The sequence below is a fragment of the Camelus dromedarius genome, chromosome 9 (assembly GCF_036321535.1).
Source record: "Camelus dromedarius isolate mCamDro1 chromosome 9, mCamDro1.pat, whole genome shotgun sequence".
NCBI lineage: Eukaryota > Metazoa > Chordata > Mammalia > Artiodactyla > Camelidae > Camelus > Camelus dromedarius.
The window spans coordinates 616,255-633,522 of record NC_087444.1 but is presented as its reverse complement, the minus strand read 5'-3'; the positions used below and the strand labels follow the sequence as shown (position 1 = coordinate 633,522).

The following is a 17,268-nucleotide window of genomic DNA, read 5'->3' as shown; positions in this document are numbered from 1 at the left end:
TAGGATATTTATACTACCTGGTATTAAAAGCCAATGAAGGACTTCAAGTAGGGGAGTAACACGAAAGCAAGCTTATTATATGGGCAAACTACTCCTCCTATTACCACAACTTTACAAAATGCTTATAGGAATTAAATAATCTAATGGGGGGGGGACAAAAACAAAAACAAAAACAAGGCCCAGTCTTCTGACTCACAGAGGCCTGTAACAGGTCATGCCAGTGTTTCTGTGAAATACTATGGAGAATCTCCCAAACTTGTACTCGTTTATTAACAGACAGGAGCTGTAGGTACTACAATTTGTTTGAAGCGACCATAAATATTCTCAAAACGCAATCACTGACCGCTACTATGAGAATCACCTGGGATATTTTTTAAAAACACATCATCTCCAAAGAATATGATCTAGTACACCTGTAGTACAGGTGGCCCCAAACTCTCACTTCTACAAAAATGTAAGAACTACTATCCTTATGTTTCCTCAGAAAAGCTTCTTCTAATGTTCAAGGTACCTTGAAGGATGAAGAGTCTGCAAAAGAAAGCTGACACGTTTAGCCTTTTAATAAAGAAAACAAATAATGCCTGGGTAACAGAAGTTGAAAGGTTATTAAAGATACTACATAAATCCTTATCACAAAAACACTGAAAATATAAACACTGAAGGATCACAGAAATTAACCTGCCAGCAAAGTAAACTGCCTACAAATTATCCAGTAAGATATACAAAAGTTTAAATTCCTGAATTAAGCACAATAACAAAATACACTTTATTAATATCTTGCAAATAAGCTAATCTGAATAAAAGTCTTAACATGTTTCACAAAACTCAGTACTAAGATGTTCTTTGTTATCTCTCACATTCAAATGTTTACTTAGAGGTTGTTATACAGATTCCTGTTATACAGAATTCTTTCCAAAAGTTCTACATATCAATCAAATTACTCAGGGCAGTCTTTTTTTTTTTTTTTTTTTTTTTAAGTAAGTACTCTACTAATGCGAGATTCATTCCCCAGTACCCACGGGGGATTGGTTCTAGGACCCTCGCAGATACCAAAATCCACGGACGCTGAAGTCCCTTACATAAAATGGTTAAGTATTTGCATATAACTTAAAAACATCCTCTCTTATACTTTGAATCATCTCTAGATTACTTATAATACCTAATACAATGTAAGTGCAATGTAAAATATAAATGCTATTTAAACTGTTGTCAGTTTCTGGCAAATTCATGTTTTGCTTTTTAGAATTTCTTGGAACTTTTCTCCCCCTAAATATTTTCAATCCATAGTCGGTGAATCCAAGGATGCAGAACCCTCGGGTACACAGGGCTGCCTATAATTTTAATCCAAAGGGTTAAAAGGCTTTTACCTCGTTTTTACCTTAGCCCTTCCACAAATATTTTAAAATAAAGGAGAAACAAGAAGGTTCATCAAGCCCTGCACTCCTGAGCACAGGCTCCCTGAGGCCTGTGCAAGTAAATCCAGACTCCCAGTAGGATCCAGATTTCTCCAGTCTTCAACTAACCTCTTATTTGGCTCCAGTTCCTTACAAACGGATATGAATGCCTATGGGATTTTCCCAGCTTACAGATATGCAAATCTAGCCCATGACAATAAACCCAAATTGACCTCAAAAACTGTTTTTCAAAAACTCTATTATATGCAAAAAGATACATCATCTATGAAACTCCACAAATGCCCATCCATCCATCCACTGAATGCTTCAGAATTACTTAACATACCCATATGTTCGTCCATTCAATGCCTCAGAATTTTGAGAAGCTAAGTTCACTGGAAGGGTCCTCCTCTCAAAAGAGACCAGAGTAAGGATTCAAATAAGAGCACGGCTTTTTTCAGTGACGTAGATGGTCACTTGGAAATAGATCACCTATCAATCTCGTCTTCTCTTGTTGAGTATGTAAGCATACGAGCTACAAAAAGGAAAGAAATATTCAAGGGAGAAATGATTCTTTCTAAAAAAGTGATACTTTGCTTCTTGACTCTTCAGCCAAAAAACAGGCATGACAGAAGAACTAACACAACTATGAAAAATTATTTGTATTCAAATATATTTCCAAGAAGATTTCAAGATCTGACACAGGCACAGAGAAAAGAAATGAATTAAAACAAGTATAAACAGGTCAGTTATAGACTGACCTCTAATTGAAATATGTTAAAAAATATTTTAATTATACTTAAAAAAAGTGATTGAAGTAATTTTTTTCTTTAATTCACATCTTCTCAATTATCTTAAAACACTTGAGAGCTGAACTCATACATTAAGGCAAATCCTGATTTTATATACTCATTTAATTAATGAATTCTGTTTCATTTAAAATTGCTAATCCAGGGAGAGTTTTTGTAAAAAACGTTTTATTGCTACAAAGGGAAACATGGTCACAAAAAGCCTTTAAGCGTATCTTAACGCAAATTACTATTCAATGTCCAATGCCGTAAAAAAATACACAGAGCACAAAATACTTGCCCAATTTATCTCTTCTAGGGTAAGTATTCAAAACATTAATGCACACTTGAATATACACTCCCAAGAGCAGCATTTAAGTTCAAATGATTAGAATAGATATACTAACAATACACATCTGTTATCCTTAACACCAATAAAGTAATAAAAATTAAGCTTAAAAATTATACAAACAATTTATCGAATCTAAGTTTGGTAGCTATAAAAACTAAAATAGTCTTACCTTCATTTTATTAAACAAATGTCAAACGTTTAGAAATTATATAAAACAAATTGTAATGTGTGGAATGCATGCAACATGGTGTTAACTCTCATATTTTAAACTATTAAAATTCTTACCATTTTCCACATTGGGACAGAAATTTAAAGCTTCTTTTAAATCTGACTAACACCTTACATTTAATTTTCTTCAGGTTGGTCAACAGGGAAGCCAACAGGCTCCTCCTTGGCTTCTTCTTCCTCTGCGTCTTCCCCTTCCCCGACCCCCTCTCCTCCCTCTCCTCCCCCCAGAGCCCCCTCCTCCCCCACTCCCTCTGTGTCCCCTCCTTCCTCTGTGTCCCCTACTCCTTCTACTCCTCCACCTTCCCCCACTTCCTCCACCTCCTCCACTTCCTCCCCTTCCCCCACTTCCTCCTCTTCCTCCTCCTCTTCCTCCTCCTCTTCTTCAACAGGCTCATCAATCTTTTCTTCCTCCTCCTCATCTCCTTCTATTTGTTGATCTTGAGAATGATCTTGAATTTCAAAAGGATTCTCACCCTAAAATCATGAAGAAAAAGTTTTTAACATCAGCACATTCATTTTTTAATCAGTGCTTTTAATTTGCTGTGTCACTGAAAATAAATACTATTTAGAGCTTTTTATTTCAACTTATGGCAAATCTGTTTAATATTTGTTGAGTACCTATTTCATACCTATGTGAGTATATAAATTCCTGAAGTCGTTACTTTATACTCCATAAAACAAAGCAGATGAAGATTTATGTTCTACTTAATTATACCAGTATCCAATGTACTACTGTTGCAAGTCCTCTTTAAAAAATTCAAATGAAAATTAAATAAAACTCAAATGAAAAATCAGGTATGTATCAGACAGCATGCCTTACTTTTACTTTAAACAAGCAAATCTGGAATTTACTAAACATTCACAGATACAATTTTATTTTAGTATTTTATTTAAATACTTACACTGTGTACCTGGATTATATCTCATAAATTGGACCATATAAGAAGGCTGTATTAGTGACGTAAGAAGTGAAAAGGCAGGGAGGTCACTAAGTAGGGGAGAGTAAGACTGGTGCTACACTTTAAGATGCACCAAGTAGGAAAGATTGTGCTCTACGCTGGAATTTGACACAACATTGTAAAATGACTATAACTCAATAAAAATGTTTAAAAGAAAAAGAAAAAAATAAAATAAAATTTAGAGGTGTGAAACTAAAGACTAAAAAAAAAGATGCACCAAGTAGGAAGATGAGCTGGAGCAGCAAGAGAAGAAGCACTAGTACGGAGTCCACTCTAACAGCCCAGGAAAGGGCAAAAGAGATAGTGACACCATTAACGGAACAGGTAAATTAAGATGGGGAAAGGGGAAGAGGCAGGTATAGGCTGCATCTAATTAAAATCTAAGATGTCTAATAGGAAACTGTAAGCTTGCAACTCAAGAGAGAGGAGACTTCCAAGTAAGACATTTAGATTTCAGAACTGGCGGCAGAGTAAACAGTGAAACCAGGTCTTAAATAGGACAGCTGGGGGGGGGGGGGGTGCTGAGGGAGCAGGCAGGAAAAGAGCCGGGAATAAACCCTGCTGAAGTTGCCTGCACATGCGGACAAGGGTTAGAAAAGGAATCCTCAGCGCAGGAGGAAACCCAGGGTAACACAACATAATCCAAAAAACAAAGTTTCAAGACTAAATGACAGATCAGCTGTGTCAAATGAGGCAAACCGGTAACAACGGAAGAGAACTGGAGAAGGTCCCTAGAGCTGACTAGTTACTAAAGCCGAGTACGGGTACTTGAGGCATTTATTACACGATCCCTTTTACTTTCATATGTTTAAAGGAATGATATATCAGTATCTTTATTTTGAATTTAAGGCACTGGTGATCTCGAGAGCGTGGTGCAGGTGGAAGTCAGAGAGCGACGACCGCCCAGCACGGACTCGTCGCAGCTTCCTCTGCAGCCCCCAGAAAACACAGGCCTGGGCCTAATACTTTCAGGTCTCAAATTAATCAAGTACTGGAGTTCCTGCTAAGACACAAATTCCTAAATTAATTTAAGACCTAAACCTCCTGAATCGCAGTTTCCAGGAAAGAAGTCTGGTAATACGCGTATTTAAGAAGCACTTAGGGAGATACTCATTTTTGAGAAACCCTAATTCAGAAGGTATTAAAAGGGGCCTAGACAGCTTTTTATTTGATTTTACCTTTGTTGGGGATTCTAATCACACATCTCCAACTGGGAAATGCTAGGGGTGAATAATACAGAAGAAGTAGAGAGCACAGTGCAGGGTGAAATATCTTTTCAAGGATGATAGTAAGGGAAGAGATAATAAGATAGGAGGCGGAGTCTAGGAAAAGTCAAGTCATTTTTAGTTTAGGGAACGCATAACCATGTCTCTTTGGGGAATAAGATAATAAACAGAAAATAATCAGATGAAAAGTAAGGAGAGAGAGAAAACTGATGAAACAAGAACACAGTTAAAGGGCCAAACAGAGTATTTTCCTCCAAAGACAACAATAAAGGTGAGGGAAACATACATAAATCTAAAGCAAAAAGCAGAAAAGCTAGAGCTCACATCTAATGGCCTCAATCTCCCTAAAACAAGAGAAGAGGTAAGAAGATGGGAAGGGAAGGGAGTAAGGATGAACTCAGGATGTGTGAAGAGTGGAAACTGTCTGAAACAGTCACTACAGGAAGCACCCTACACTGGGTGATAGTGAATAAAATCATTGTGAACTGCAGTGGAAATCCGGCAAACATAGTAAAGGCACAATTCCACGACACTTCTAACAAGAACGACAGGTAATAAAGCTAACCACAGATGGCACAGCTGAGAACTGCAGTGGTGGAAGAACAAGGCGGTCAGGAATCTTAGAACGGAAGCACTGCATTGTCAGAGGGCTGACCACGAGAGCCTGGGCCAGGAAGGGAAGGTAGAACAAGACGATACAGCTGGAGAATTGGGAGAAATTGATAAGCTGACTATTTTCATGGGACAAAGAGTTTAAAAGGTATTCTGCCAGTCTGGGAGCACTTGAAGATGAAAGCATTTTAAACCGTGACCGGAGCAGATCACGAGCAGAGGACGCTCTGGGGAGCAGCAGCAGGAAACAGAGCAGACAGGACTGCTGGACAGAGCATCGCTGAGTAATGTGACACCAGCGCTTCTCATGTTGTAACATGTATGTGCTGATTCACTTGGATCTTGTTAAAATGAAGATTCTTATTCAATAAAACCTGGACATGAACAGAAACTGCATTTCTAACGAGCTTGCAGGCAGTGTCAATACTGTTGGTCCTGGGATCCCATGGAGGAACAGGATTCTAGAAGAGTTCTCCTCAGTTCAGGGACTTCTTCCACAACATGCACATGAGCAAGACACCCCCACTAGTGATGTCTCTCATCCCATGAACTGACTGTAAACTGCAGCTTGAAAACTCCAAGGAGATATTCTAATTTGTATTCTTCTTTCATAAAAAATTACTTTTATACATCAATAGAAACCATTAACTTCTCAAAAGTTTGTGATATAGCAAGGATAAAAATCTAACTTTTCCTAATTTAGCTATGATGCTTTAATCTTTTTGATGCCATATCTTCCACAAAATCAGATTTTAATTAGGGCTGTCTTCACTTTTTAAAAGTGGTGTCCAGAATGTAGTAAAGCGGCTTTCAGCAAGTGTGAAGCTAGAGAGATCCCGGCCGGACAAGGACGTCAGACCTAATTGTCCTCCCAGCCGATCGACCCTCCCCTGAATCTCCTCAGTAAAATGGTTTGACCTCAGCAAAAAGAGAAGAAGAAGAGGAAGAAGAGGAAGAAGAGGAGGAAGAGGGAGGAGGAGGAAGAGGGAGGAGGAGGAGGAAGAAGAAGAAAGAAGAAGAAAGAAGAAGGAGGAGGAGGAGGAGAAGAAGAAGGAGAAGAAGAAGAAGAAGAAGAAGAAGACTGTAGTAAAGTGACAAATGGGACAAATCAGAATATAGGCCCCATAGGAACAAACTGAAAGAACTGAGATCTATTCAGCTTTCAAGTCATCTAGTTGAGGAATAACTTAATGATCATTTAATATAAATATTAAATATACATGTATAATCATTTAATAATCATTAAATAAGAGTAACTGTTAATCACAACAGGCAAAATAAACAGAACTTCTCTAATTTATAAAATAAAGATTTAGTTACTTATATAAGTAATGCTTTTGTAAATCTTCAATATAGCAGCTCTCTTCAGTGTAGGGATGATTTTAAATGAGGTATTATTTTATAAAGACTCAAAAACTAACCTCTACAATTTATTTCTATTAATTTCCTGAATAATAGTAATTCTTATTTGTACGGTGTTTATAACATGTAAGGGTTTTATGCAACAATAAAAAGCAAAACTCCTGGGAAGCAGTGGGCCAGGTATACCTAACCATTCACCTCCGAGGTTCCTGACATGAGAAGCAAACCTTCTTCCTCCTGATTCTATGAGCAACATTTCTCATCTCCCTGCTGCTTCTCCAACTTTTATCTAAGGAAGAGGAATGACTTATCCAACTGGTATGCTTGGAAAAAGAAACTGGGCATGCACAACTCAGTCCTTTCTGTCCCCTCTTTTGGGTCCTCCTAGCAACAGAAAGGGTACATTCTAGTCTGTGTTCTATGCCATGTGGTAGTCAAGAAGCCTGTTGCCATCCAGCTGAACCAGTAACAGAAGTCAGGGGGAGGTAAGTCTACCTAGGAGTGAAATACTAGAAGGTCCACAGTAACCACACATCTAAGATACATTCTCCAAGTCACCTTTTTTTAAAAAAAATCAAGAATAAAGCTGACAGCCAGAAAGAGAAAGAAAAACACCATAGGATATAACTCATATGTGGAATCTAAAAAAGAAAAAGAAAAAAGAGGACACTAATGAACTCATCTACAAAACAGAAATAGACTTGCAGACATAGTAAATAATCTTATGGTTACCGGGGGCGGGAAAGGGGATGGGGAGGGATAAATTTGGGAGTTTCAGATTTGCAAATGTTAACTACTATATGTAAAAATAGACAAACAAACTTCTTCTGTGTAGCACAGGGAACTATATTAAATATCTTGTAATAACCTTTAGTGAAAAAGAATATGAAAACAAATATATGTGTGTATATATATGCATGACTAGAACTCTGTGCTGTACAGCAGAAATTTATACATTGTAACTGACTGTATGTCAATAAAATAAATAAATATAAAAGAAATAGGTGGAATTAAAAAAAAGAATAAAGCTGACAGCTGGATCTTCTGTCAGACTCTTATGTATCTCTCAGATGGCCCAGCGCGAGGAAGGGGATGAGAAAGGAATGGCTTGTTGCTCCCTCCCCCCACAAATCCCAAAAATTAAGAAAAAAGACCTCTACATGCAAGATATTAAGTAAAATTTTCCTAATTTTGTACTACATTAAATATCATAAAGAGTGGCCACGTCACCATTTAATTATTACAATACTACAATGTAACTTAAAGTCTTTGCCCTAAAATCTTACCTTAACAAAACGTTCATATCGTGCCTTCACTATTGGATTATTTAAAATGCTTGTAGCAGTCAAGACACTTTCTCTTTTTATTTGTTCCTTATAAGCCTATGAAAAACAGGACACATTAAAATACTTGAAAACCATGCCATGAAAAATATTTCCATAATTAAAGTGACACTGCACGACCAAATCCCTAGAATTAAATTATTTACTTTCTTTAAAGCAAATTAAGCTTTAAAGCAACATGGGCGGCACTGGCCACAACCTGAGTCAGCTCTGGGCTGGAACAACGAGGACTCCCTGGGCTGACCAGCCGCACCAGACACCCAGCCACTAGACGCCCCAAGTCCAGGTGCGCAGCTGCCTTCTCTCCTTCCCGCTCCACGGCCACCTCCCCCACCCCAACTACTCCAACTGTTCATTTTCATGCTATCAAAAAAGAAAGAATAACTTTTCACACTGCTAGAGTAATTAGTCTTCCTCTAGACTGTGGTTAGTACAAGACTGTATTAAACCAAGGAGGAAAATAATACGGAATGTCTAGTTGCCAAAAAGGTGTCAAGGGAATATCAAAAAGAAAAAAGAACAAAGACTTAAAAAAAGATCATATGTGCTGCAAGTAGCTAAAACATTCTGAGTTACATGAGGTTCATGTCAATACAAATTATGAATTTAAGATTCAGGAATGCTCTATTTAAAACTAAAGTCTTTAATACTTGAATTTTTAAATTTGCTTCTCAGAAAACAAATTTCTCACAAAATAAACATTTTTTATTTGAAATAAATTTGATTAAATAAAACCAACACAGAAGCAGAAATGTGCTAATTAATGAGAAAATAGTAAATTTTCCTAAAATTTTTGAGTAAAAAATAGTAAACAACAGATAGTAACTGGCAATCCTAGTTTTTTAATTTATTTTTGCAATCATCAAAATATGTTACAATCAAATCTTTCCTTTCTTTTTTGTTCTAAAACACATACACACTCATTCATAAAACTATTTTGTACCAACTTTAAAAAATGTTAACAATAAAAAGAACGGCTCAACAACAGCTCTGATGTCCTGAATGTATACCATGTGCCAGACACCACTTAAATGCCTTTTACATTTTAATCACCCTAATCCTTAATCAGTTACTTAAGAGTAGAGTGATTATCCATCCTCGTTTTACAGATAAGGAAACTCAGGCAAAGCAAAGCTCGTTATTTGTTTAACACACGGATGTACTGCACCAGGATCCAGACGCAGGAAGTCCTGCTCCAGAGCCCACAGTACGACGCTTAACCACTGCACTACACTGCCTCTCTAAGCATTGTTACAGCTATTCACGCATGAGATTAATCGGATTGTACACAAGTAGGTAGGTTTTGGGGTGGGGAGGGTACAGCTCAGAGGCAGAGTGCATGCCTAGCCTGGGTTCAATCCCCAGCACCTTCCTTAAAAGTAAATAAATAAGCCTAATTACACCTCCCCCGCCCCCAAAAAAGGAAACCGTAAGTAGACAGGTGTGAAACCAGCCTTTGAAGGGCAGTAAGGGATTAATGAATACTTCAACGACGTCACTGAGACTGACTAAAACCTACCTGCTTCCCTTTGATGTGATCGGGAGACTTTAAGTGCTGCTGAACGGAGCTGTGCAAAGCAGGGATGTACACACTGCACGCGCTGCAGTGGACCGTCTCCACTTTCATCATGTGGTCGTCTGCAGCGACCCCTACAAGAGAAACGCAGCTGTCAGTGAGAAAAGTGCCATTCAGACATCCTTCCTTGTGACAAGTCAAATTTTCACTGTTTCAGTCCCCTGATTATCTACACCCCTTCTTCCAAAAGACAGATCAGAGTGTGTAGGCTGAGTTTTTCTGCCCTATCTCATAAATCTACATGTATAGATTAAAACTTATATGGATAACAGATTCAAATTATAAAGTATAATGACATTATATTTCCAAGTCGTGTTACACAATGATGCTCTGAGGCCTGTAAGTCCAGCTCCAAAGAATATTAATAAAGAAAATAAAAGTAGTATTAAAAAAACTTACTCTGTAGTAAAATAAGAATTCCCACGCTTATGAAAGTGAGCAGGTAGGAATAGGGGAAACAATGTCAAAATTGGATTCATTAGGAACAAAAATGTATGTTGGATCTTAAAAATGCTGATTGAGGTTTATCAGAGGCGAAGGTTACTTTGCATGGTTTTAATATCTATTTTATTTGTTGATTTCTGCACATCTCAACAGAATGAGAGTAACAGCTTTGGCGCTCTGGCTATCCCTGTAACTCTGGCTCTCAGGAACAGTGCCTGCCACATAACAGGACCCTGGTAAATACGTTGAATTGATAAATTATATGTATTGGAGTTATATCACTTTTGAAGAATCATGTATTTTTTAATGTTAAAAAAAACTGACTTGGCTCTTCCTTTGGGTAATTCAATTTATCGTGACATATGATTAAGAAAACAGCAGATAACATGTAGCTTCCATTATATGAAAAGATCTCCATGACCTCTGGCATTTCATTCTTGAAGTAACGTTGTAAGGTACTAGGACTGTGGCCAGCTGTATCCATTGGTTCCACATCTGTGGATTCAACCACAGATGGAAAATAGTAAAAAAAAAAAAATTTCATAAAGTTCCAAAAAGCAAAAAATTGTGCTGGCAATTATTTACATTATGTTTACACTGTATTAGATATCATAAATAATCTAGAGATGATTTAAAGTATATGACAGGATATGAGTAGGTTATATACAAATACTACATTCATTTTTTATAAAGGTCTTGAGCATCCAGAGATTTTAGTACCTGCAGAGGGGTCCTAGAACCAGTCTCCCTCAGATACAGAGAGACAACTGTCTGTGCAAGTGAAAGTATGAGAGAAAATGGCACTTTCTGGAAACTGAAAGTAATTCAATATGGCTGGGACACAGACTCTAAAGAAGGGACAAAGAGAAAAAGAGCAGGGCCTAGATACTGAAAAGCTTCACGTGCCATGCCTAGAAATTTGAACTTTATTCGGTGGAGGATGGGGAAGCCATTGAAAATTCTCCAAGTAATAAAATCATGTAGCAGAATTAGAGATAAGAAAGACTAAAAGTAAGGAAACGTGTTAGAAAAATACTGTAATTGAAAAGAGAACAGATACAGATTTGAACAAATTCAGTATTTAAAAAGGAGATAAAGAAAGACTCAGTACATAAGTAAAACGTAGTGCTACAGACACAGCAAAGAAAGGGTAAGCACTTAAGATTAACTGCACACTCCGGCTTGGATGATAGGGCCATGTTCCAAGATGAATGAAGGAGATCTCTGTTAAGTTTTTGTTTTGCTTTCTTTATGGGGTGGGGGACGCTTACGGGGAGGATAGACTTTTTGGACATGTTCGTTTTGTGAGACTGCTAAAGAGAGATGTCAGCAGTCAGTTGGATGTGAGCCTGGAGTTCGGAAGAGAGATCTATGCTGAAGATACAGATGTGTAAGTAATCGATATATAGATGTGAACTAAGCTGTGTAAGTAAACTGATTCATCAGGAAGGAATGCAAAGAAAGATGATGATGGTACGAATGACAGAATACTGAAAAGTAACAACTTCTAAAAGCCTGGTAGAGAAAGAAGAGCACAGGGAGTGAAAACGACAAGGGAGTGAAGAGAGAGCATGAGGGCAGAGACAGGGCAGTGAGACGTCACAGAACCCAAGGAGGAAGACAGATCCACAAACAGAGTTATCAGTGGAAAGTGCTGGAAAGACAAGGACTGCAAAGAGCACACGGAAGCTGGTGTTGGTAACCCCTGTCAGAGCAGTGTCAGCACACTAGTGGTAGCAGGAAGCTGTCTACTGTGGGTGAAATAATAAACGGGAATGAAGAAATGAGACCAGTGTCGACTACGCTTAAAGAAGTGTGTTTGTTTAAAGAGAAAGGCAGGTTTTAGAGGAAGTAGTGCCTATGTTTTTCTTTTCTTTTGGAGTTTCTAGAACATTTGTGCTTGTTTATTTGTTTTTAAGATAAGCATAAGCTTCAGAGACAGAATCAAAAGAGAAGGAAAGAAAAAAGAAAGAGAGAGAAGAAAAGACTGAAAAACAGAAGAGTTCACCATTTGAGCAAAAGTCCTTAAAAAGATGAGAAGGAATAAGAGACACAGGACACACAGGAGTACAGCTGGCCCTCTGCATCCGTGGGTTCTGCATCCGTGGATACTGGAGAGCCAGCTATGGGACCTGTGCATCTGCAGATTTTGGTACCCACAGTGAGCCCCAGAACCAGTCTTTCTCAGATACTGAGGGACAACTGTATCTTCCGTCTAGAGGCAAAGCTGATTTTTCCCATATGAAGGAAATGAAGTGAAAGCAATGAGGGTAGGTAAATCTGCAAGCATGAGAATAGGAACCAAACGAACTCATTTCTGATGACCCACTCAGACCTCCCACATACGACTCTGTACTGTGTCACTCTAATGGGCATCATTTACAATGAAGTAGGTTACGGTATATGAAATATGCATGTAAATTTCTAAAATAATTTGTTTAAATACATACCTTCCATGACATCTTTTTCAATTATTTTGACTACTTCTGTTTGATTATTTGTCTGTTGCTTACGAATAGATGTTTTCTTAAACTTATTAACCATACATTCCTAGAAAACAAAACAGAATGCAAACAGTTTTCAGTGGGCATGCAGTGTATGCTTGGCACCATGCCTGGCCCATGGAAGATAATGACATCTGTTACATAAGAATAAATGTTCTCAAGGAGCTTACAATTTAGTTGAAAAGACTATTACAAAGTAGCAGGAAACTACAAAAAGTATTTACTTTTCAAAACATATTTTAAGCATATACAGAGAGAGATCTAAGCCAGCTAGAACAGTCAAGAGACCTTCTCAGGGCAGGTCAGTACTTGAGTTCTAAACAACAGTTAGGAACCAGTCAGTGAGCACAATTACAGAAAGAAATCTTAACTAAGGAACACAATTCTACAAGGATGCAGAGGAGTGAGTGCTCGCTGTACTTCTAACCTTCTAACAATTCCATCTCTTTTGCCCGAATTAATTATATGTATACAGTTAGCAGTCCAGCTCCAGCCCTGGCCCCAACTATCCTCCCCTTCTTTAAGCCCCTTCTGCCTACATGATGGCTCTTGGCCCTTCCGCCTAATAGTGTGACCTGTGTGTGAGTCGCTCCATTTCCAGCTATTGCTAGTTCACGGAGGGCCTATGTCTCCAGTGCCTGCAGAGCGCCTCTGGAAGGTACTTAAGGAAACACTGTTGGACTGATGCCCACGTCCTGATAATACAAAGGACACTAAACGTACACCAGAATCTCTGGCTCTGAATCTGGACTCCATTTACTGAAAGAGCCAATAAACTGCTGAGAGCATATGATCTCTTAAGATAAAACGGAGTTGCCACAAGGCTCAAACGAAATATGAAGAAAAGTACCCAGCACAACACCAGGTACCTAGAGGACTGTTAATACAACACAGCTGATTCTACATCAGTAAACAGTTGTTAAAGGAATTCTTTTCCTGACAGCTCTGCCAGAAACTACTGTGAAAAATATAAAATGTTCTCTCAAATAACAAATCTAAAATCTATAAAAGAGGAATTCACATCTACTTCTAAGCTAATTTTAAAACAACTCTTTCTTTAAGTGAACAGTAAATTAAATTTTTAGAACACAAAATGAGAGAAAGATGGGAAACTATGAAAAAATTAGAAATTCAAATATCAGATAAAGTGCTTCTCACTTCAAAGAGATACTTACATGCAAAAACTCCATAACTACTTTATCAAATTTGGTTTGTTTCTGAATATGATCTAGTGTTTCCTGGTGTGAAGAACTTTCCAGATGCAGTTCAATATCTTTTTCCTCAAATGTTCGAAATTTACAAAATGAACATGTAAATGCCATCCTGTAAAGAATAAAAAGTTTTCCTATAAATATTACCTTATTTACTTAGAAGGAGTTCGTAAGACTATACTAATGAAATTAATTTTACCAGCATAAATTATTTCCTTTCTTCCACTTGATGGTTGATTTAAATTTAGCTTAAGTCAGAAGAAAAATAGTATTTCTTTAAGTACCTGTCTGGACAACACTGTCACTGGCATTTCTGGCCCACACTGGAGCTTCTGGGTATAAAAGATGGAATCAGTGGATCTCCTCAATCTATTCCTAAACTATCCCCTTCAAGCCTAGATCAGCTAGAAAGTCAAAGCAAACGTCCAGAAATACCAACTTCCAAAGCTCCACTACTTACTTTGTACTCTATTCCATCCTCAAGCTTCCAAACCAACAAAACCAAGTGGAACACCAGATGACTGTAATTATAATTCCCTCTGTTGGAACTCTTGGGTGATCAAAAGTCCCGCCCCTGAGTAGTACTTAGGATGACTAATAGGCCTGGACTGGACAGATGCACTCATTTAGGAGCTCAGGAGCCACTCCAGAATGAATCTCCCCCTTTCCTCCCATTTAATTGTTCCTACCTTATATATTCTTGTTACTTCCCTTCCCTTATGACAATAGTTTCCTAACTGGCTTCTCTGACTTTCACTCCCATTTTCCAGTTAATTCCTTACAACACTGGGTAAGAGCACAGGATCCGAACTCTTGCTCGTACTCCTACCTGGAAGTCGTCTCCTGTGAAACTGCTTTCCCCTCCCTCTTTGGCACCCTTCACCACACACTGCTGTCTGCTGTTCCTCTCATACACCCATCCCTTTCCCCCAGGCTCCCTTACTCTTCCAGTCTCTTTGTTCTACTGAAAGTTTTCAAATGTCCAGAAAGAACGATCACAAGAATACTTGCTCACTGCCAATCTCTTGTCCTCCTAACTCAAAGCAGAACCGCTCTAGTAAATTAATTTTAGATTTTCAAGGAGTCTTATACTAAAATGACAACTTAACTGAACTGACATTCTTTTGGTTATGTCTAGAGGTTTATGTTTAGAGTTAGAGAGAAAACCAGCTAAACGACTAAGTTCAGTTCTTTCATTTTCTCCAAATCACAACATTTATCATATTCATATGGATATATCATGTCCAAATCTGTAATTCTAATGGGGAAGGTATTCACAGGGTCATTCAACAGAAGATCACCTCTGGACTTCTATGCATTTGATACAAAGTGTTCAATTCAGTTTACTTCCTCACCGAAGTAACTAAGCCCGTTAACCCTGTCAAAGGAAGGGATTACTCTCTGCCTCATAACAGAGATGATCACAAGGATCAAGGACAGTTTCCTCTTAAAACTAGAACTTCTTTTTATAGGCTAATTCTTTTTTTTTTTTTTTTTGAGGGGGAGGTAATTAGGTTTATTTACTTGCTTATTTTTAATGGAGGCACTGGGATTGAACCCAGGACCTCGTGCATGCTAAGCGTGCACCCTTATCACTGAGCTATACCCTCCTCCCTATAAGCTAATTCTTAATAAGCTTAATTCTATTGTTTCTCGGGACCCAGCAAACAAGGAGTTAACAGGAAATGCAGAGCAAAAGGTTATTAAAGCTGGACGCAAGGATTACAGAAGTAATACTAAGCAAACTGCTGTCAAAGACAGACTAAACAAAAAAATCTGAGGATTCAGAAGCAACTAAATTTTCTTTTACTACATTTTACATAAATAAAGCCAATATATCCCTAAACAAAGAGTATCCTGTTTAATATGAAAAGAAACTCATACACTACTAAAATATCTCCATGGAGTAATTCGCAGGTTCTTCTCTTAAAATGTTGTATTTGAACTAAGATATAAGATAAAGTTTTAGACATCCAGAAAATTCACTTACATGAAATATTTCATTCCCTTCACACTATACAAACAAGTTAACTTTTAAAGAGCAAAACTATTCTGAATAGGAAATATACTAAATTAATTTTTTTTAATTTATATTCTTAATTTTCCTAGCATAAGCAGTACCTGGGCAGATTTCACAGAAAAAAAAAGAAAAATATATCAATTATTCCCCTTTTTAAAAATTGCCTAATTATCTTTTTTCCTATACATAATTTCATCTTGTACATATACTTTTCTACTTTGCCTGCGTTTTCTCCAAGTTATTACAGGCATTATAACCTTTATTTTTAACAATGGTCTAGGAGGCCACAAAGGGATGTGTCAAATCTTACATATACTTAATCTCTCTCTGTCACTGGTATTTGTCTCATGTTTGGAGCTATTATAAATAATGTTGTAATGGGCATCTTTTTCAATTAAACTCCTCTATATTTTTAGGTTACTTTCTTGGAGAAATTAATGAATATTAAAAAATTTTAGACATTTTTTAAAACTGCTATTGCTTCCCAGTAGTGTTAACATCATATAGTCACCAGCAAATTGTAATGGCGTTCTTTGATTATACCCCAGTGAGTAAGTCTCTATTTCCTTTTCCTCATGAACAAAATGCTGTACTATTATTAAAATATTCAGTTTATTTTACTTACAGTGAGCTTCAACATTGTCCCTAAAATTATTAACTGGCTGCTCTTCCTTCACTAAATTCTATATTGAGCATCTTCTTGTCTTCCTTTTTAAAAAAGTCTGGTTGAGTAATATTTATGTAACTTGATTAATCATTTCTCACATTTATATTTTCCAAGTCTGTTTGCTTCAAGTTTAAAATGTTATTTAGACAAATCTAGTCATCATTTCCTTTGTAATTTATTCTATAGCTTTTGAGCCTAGAAGCTGATAACCCTATAAGACTATCCTTATGTCTCCATGTAGTCAATCTCAGGAAGACTGCAGTCTTCTTCATGCTATGACATGTGTTTATTTTTCAGAATACTGTATGTCTAGGTGTTTGTTATTTTAGGATTACCACCGTGAATGGGACCTCTTTTTCCTTAACTCTCCTAAGCAGTTACTGCATCCACAAGTTCTGCACCCGCGGGCTTCACCAGCCTCAGGTGAAACACCAGGTAAACAAACTCTACCCAGTTCCAAAAGGCAAACGTTGAATTTGCCACACACCAGCAACTATTCACGTCGCATCTGCACCATATTAGGTATCACAGGAAATGCAGACACAGTTTATACTATATGGGAAGATGTGCGTAGGTTAGATG

General features: G+C 37.5%; 1 protein-coding gene across 3 annotated transcripts in view; it reads right to left on the bottom strand.

Annotated features, from left to right (window-relative positions):
- Positions 1–248: 248 nt before the first annotated feature.
- ZNF326 (zinc finger protein 326) overlaps positions 249–17,268 on the bottom strand; it is a 36,403-nt gene continuing 19,383 nt past the window's right edge. For all 3 annotated transcript variants that reach the window (XM_031457552.2, XM_064488685.1, XM_064488686.1), the window contains 5 exons: positions 13,964–14,111; positions 12,735–12,834; positions 9,784–9,914; positions 8,208–8,303; positions 249–3,236 (listed from right to left, as the gene is read on the bottom strand). In XM_031457552.2, coding sequence (XP_031313412.2) covers positions 2,880–3,236; positions 8,208–8,303; positions 9,784–9,914; positions 12,735–12,834; positions 13,964–14,111 — 832 coding nt within the window. In that variant the 3' untranslated portion in view covers positions 249–2,879. The remainder of the gene's footprint in view (positions 3,237–8,207; positions 8,304–9,783; positions 9,915–12,734; positions 12,835–13,963; positions 14,112–17,268) is intronic.